The sequence below is a fragment of the Glycine max genome, chromosome 3, assembly GCF_000004515.6.
Source record: "Glycine max cultivar Williams 82 chromosome 3, Glycine_max_v4.0, whole genome shotgun sequence".
Classification (NCBI taxonomy): domain Eukaryota; kingdom Viridiplantae; phylum Streptophyta; class Magnoliopsida; order Fabales; family Fabaceae; genus Glycine; species Glycine max.
The window spans coordinates 33542271-33546169 of NC_016090.4; the positions used below are offsets into that span (position 1 = coordinate 33542271).

Here is a 3899-nt window from a genome sequence, read left to right on the forward strand (position 1 = left end):
GACCCAAATGTTGATCTAGGTTGTTTGCTAACAAGAAATCTCTCACATACAGCTTGTGGATTCTTAGTTCGAGGGAGACCATTGACTAGGTTCTTAGTATGCAACATACTTAAATCTTTGAAGTTACGATGCCCATACCTCATATGCCAAATCCAAGAATCATTCATCTCAGACTCAGCTGACAGACATTGGGGTTTTAGAGTGCCAATTTTGACTTGGAATGTTCTATTGGCTGAGAATGGGGTTTTGAGAACCTTTCTATGCTTGGGGCCATACAGCTCCAAGATTCCTTGATGCAAGTTCATACTAAAGCCTTTTTCAATCAGCTGACCAATGCTGATGAGATTGTTTTTCATTGCTGGAACGTACAAGACATCTTTGATCATTGCCTGGTTGTCATTCTTTCTCCTGATCAAAATGTCTCCAATGCCTTCTGCTTGTATAATCCTGTTGTCAGCAAACCTTATCTGGCTTTTCCTGCTTTTTTCAAAGTGGATCAACCACTCTCTATGACTAGTCATATGATTGGAGCATCCCGAATCCAAATACCAAATTTCTGAGCCCCTAGATCCTTTCATATCACTCATCATTAACAAGAGAACGTCATCTTTTGAATCTGCTTCCTTGGGCATATTTGCTTCATTGCCTTGTTTTCCATTATTCTGATTCTGGATTGGGTATTGACATTCAGATGAAAAATGTCAAATCCTTCTGCAATTGAAACACTTAAGTGTCTTTCGGTCATTTTTCTTTCCATACCCCTTGTACCCTCCTCTTCTTGAAGATTCAGGTACATCTTGCTCGGTTCTGAAATGTTCATGAGTTTCATTATTTCTCTCTGGATTATTTTTGGCTACCCTATCACAATCCCTTCCTTTATGTCCTCCTCCTCTGCCACGAGCTCCTCCTTTTTTTTGTATGTTTGTGCTTGGAGTGCTTGATCTGGTGCCTTCCCATCTGAGCGCTCAAGAAATCGTTGCTCATGGGCTTCGAGTGAGCCTTCAAGTTCTTCTACTTTCAAGATCTCTAAATTTCTTGATTCTTCTATGGCCACCACAATGTTGTCAAATTTGGGGTTCAAGGTACATATGACTTTCTCTACGATGGTGAGATCAGTGACCTTCTCACCATAGGACTTAACTGCATTGGTCAGAGTAAAGACATGATTAAAGAACTCAGCTACTCTTTCATTTTCCTCCATCTGCATCAATTTGAATTGTTTGCATATCGTTTGAAGACGCACCTTCTTCAACTGTTTCGTGCCTTCATTTCCTTTCTCCAAGATCTTCCATGCCTTCGATGAGGTTTTTGCTCCAATGATCTTTTCAAAATGGGCATTGTCCACACTCTGGTAAATTAAACATAGGGCCTTGCAGTCGTTCTTCTTATTCTCGTTATATGCCACCTTTTGTTCTTTTGTAGCATCCTCTTCAAGCGGTGAATACCCTTTCTCCACGATCTCAAGGACTTCCTGATACCCAAGTATCACCTTCATATGTGCATACCACCGATGCCAATTCTTGCCGTCGGTAGATTTGCCAAAAGATTGCCACCATCTTGACCCATTCTTGATCTTGGATTCCTAGAATCATTATGGCTCTTGATACCACTTGTTAAGGAAAAAGAGAGAGAAAACAAGAAAATAATAAGTTTATTCTGTGAAAGGTATGAAATTGCACGCACACATACGTACGTTCACAAGCCTTTTTATTTATAACAGATAGTCTGCATATCCCATGTGTCTAAAACAAGGAAATAACTACCACTAATAGGAATTACTATTCTAACAACAACAGCTCTAGCTGCCTTTAGGACTAAGTGTGACTATGTGTATTGAGGGGTACATGGAAAAACATAGGGAAAAAAACATACTGCAGTGAGATGTGAAATAGAAATGCTTTAGAATGGTAAAAAAAAATTAAAAATTGAAATCAATTATTCTTATATAAGAATTGTTGTTACACCTCAGTTTGTTCCAAGTTCCAACTATGAACTTTGATAAAATCATATTCTTATAGTTCCATTGTCTTCTTACAGGGTGTTGAATCACCTGCACAGGTAGCACTACCCACATTTACATGCTTTTGAAGTCTGTAGAATGTTCATTCAGATACAATAAATTTGCACTATATCAAAATTAAAATATAGCCTGCTAGAAGGTTACTAGTAATAGTATGGCTCATGATCTGGTTATATCATGTTAAATATGATTAAGATGAGAACATGTTCTGTTTTATCTTTTCAGCTTGATTGCTTTTTATGCTGTGGTATTTTAACTTTTGAGTCATTTCTATTACATAGCCATGCTTTTTTGCTGGTGCTACAACAGTGTAAATTTTATATCTTTCTGATTTTCAGGTTCTTAATTTGTTGAATGGTGCTGATCCAGACTTTATTGAAAAATATATTGGAAGAAAGAATTTGCTGTATCTTAATTGCTTCCCGGTGACTCCAAATTGTCATCCTGTGACAGAAGTCCCTTATGCAATTTCTAGTGGAAGCTGTATCTTAATATATTGAGTTTTGTCAATATATTTCTTTTCTGCCTTCTAATTTTTAATATAATAATATTTATAAACTATGACATGTAGTCACACGATGTCTATATATATATTTTTAATATGGTACTTTATCTGGTTAAATATTTATAGGATGACCGGAGTCGATCTTGTAAGAAATTGGTTGATTTCAGGGGTACAACAAATGAATTAAGTTCTCATGTTTTTGGATTGCTTGAGGATCTCTAAGGCAAGATGCTCAACTGTTTTTTTCCTGTTATTTTTGTCACTTTGTCTAGGTTTTTGGTTGCTTTGCTCTACTCAGTTTTCTATATTTCTTTGGATCTGAAAGCTGGCTCCTTGGCTGCTTTGCTTTGTGCTCTTTGTTGGATTGGTAGTAGCTTTGTTGCAGGAGGTTAGGAGAAAGCCATCATTTTGAGCTACATATCAACTAGTCCACAAAGTTTTTCATGTCCTGCGTTAAAAGTAGTTAATTCAATATGATGTAAATTTTTTTGGGCCTAATTCCTGTGGGCCAGGGCCGAGGAGGATGGCCTAAACTAAATTTATTTTGCATTAAAAGTAGTTAAATCAATATTATTATGCAGATCATTGATTTATTAAGCTGGTGCTTACACATGTATGATGCATGATTATTTAACCCGAACTTAAATTACAAATTAATATTCAAAAGTGTCGTTTGTTTAATTTTTAGTTTTTTTTCAGTCACATATTATCTCATTGTTTTGTTTTTCTTTAATTTCTCTTTTCTCTTGTAAAAAGTGATGCTAATATTTTAGACAAATGTAAAAGTAATTTTTATTATTATTAAAAAAATATATTATATATACATTGATATAATTCGTAGAGAACTAGCAAGCACAAAGTTTTATGAGCTTTTTTAAAAATTGATTTTGGCCGGAAATAGATCCTCGATCTTTAGTTTTCTCTCCTTACAGATATTGTGTTACTGTCTATTCATGTAAATTATTTGATAAAGAACGCGAGGGTGAACAAAACAGTTGAAGGTTGGTAATTCTGCAACATCTCTTGGCAATAAAAACGCTCTTTTTTTTTTATTGCATTACTCATTACATGAGTCACTTTCTCTCCCAATCCTTTATTTTTTCTTCCTGTTTTTCTCCTATATATCTAACTCCAATGTTCCACGTAAGGATATCCAAAAGGAAAGCTTCTACTAGTCTGAGATAGCAAGAGGTTGGAGAAACAGCAGAACACCTCTGATATATATTGGGAAATTATCTCTGATGAACTCCTCCTCAGTTAATCCAGATTTTAGTCCAGTGATTTCTGTGACACCCTCAACCCCTCACATATATACTAATAAGGAATAAAAAATTCAAATATTAATTAAAAATATTTTTAGAACATTTTTTTAAA

At 35.3% G+C, this 3899-nt stretch overlaps 1 protein-coding gene across 1 annotated transcript; it reads right to left on the reverse strand.

The window, feature by feature from the left end:
* Nucleotides 1-853: 853 nt before the first annotated feature.
* LOC102663375 (uncharacterized) lies at nucleotides 854-1495 on the reverse strand. The gene has a single exon (XM_006577587.1). The coding sequence runs from the start codon at nucleotides 1493-1495 to the stop codon at nucleotides 854-856; it is 642 nt and encodes a 213-aa protein (XP_006577650.1).
* Between the last annotated feature and the right edge of the window lie 2404 nt (nucleotides 1496-3899).

Bases quoted from the DNA above. Each gene is read 5' to 3' on its own strand.
- LOC102663375 (XM_006577587.1), bottom strand. From the start codon at position 1,495: ATGAAGGTGATACTTGGGTATCAGGAAGTCCTTGAGATCGTGGAGAAA.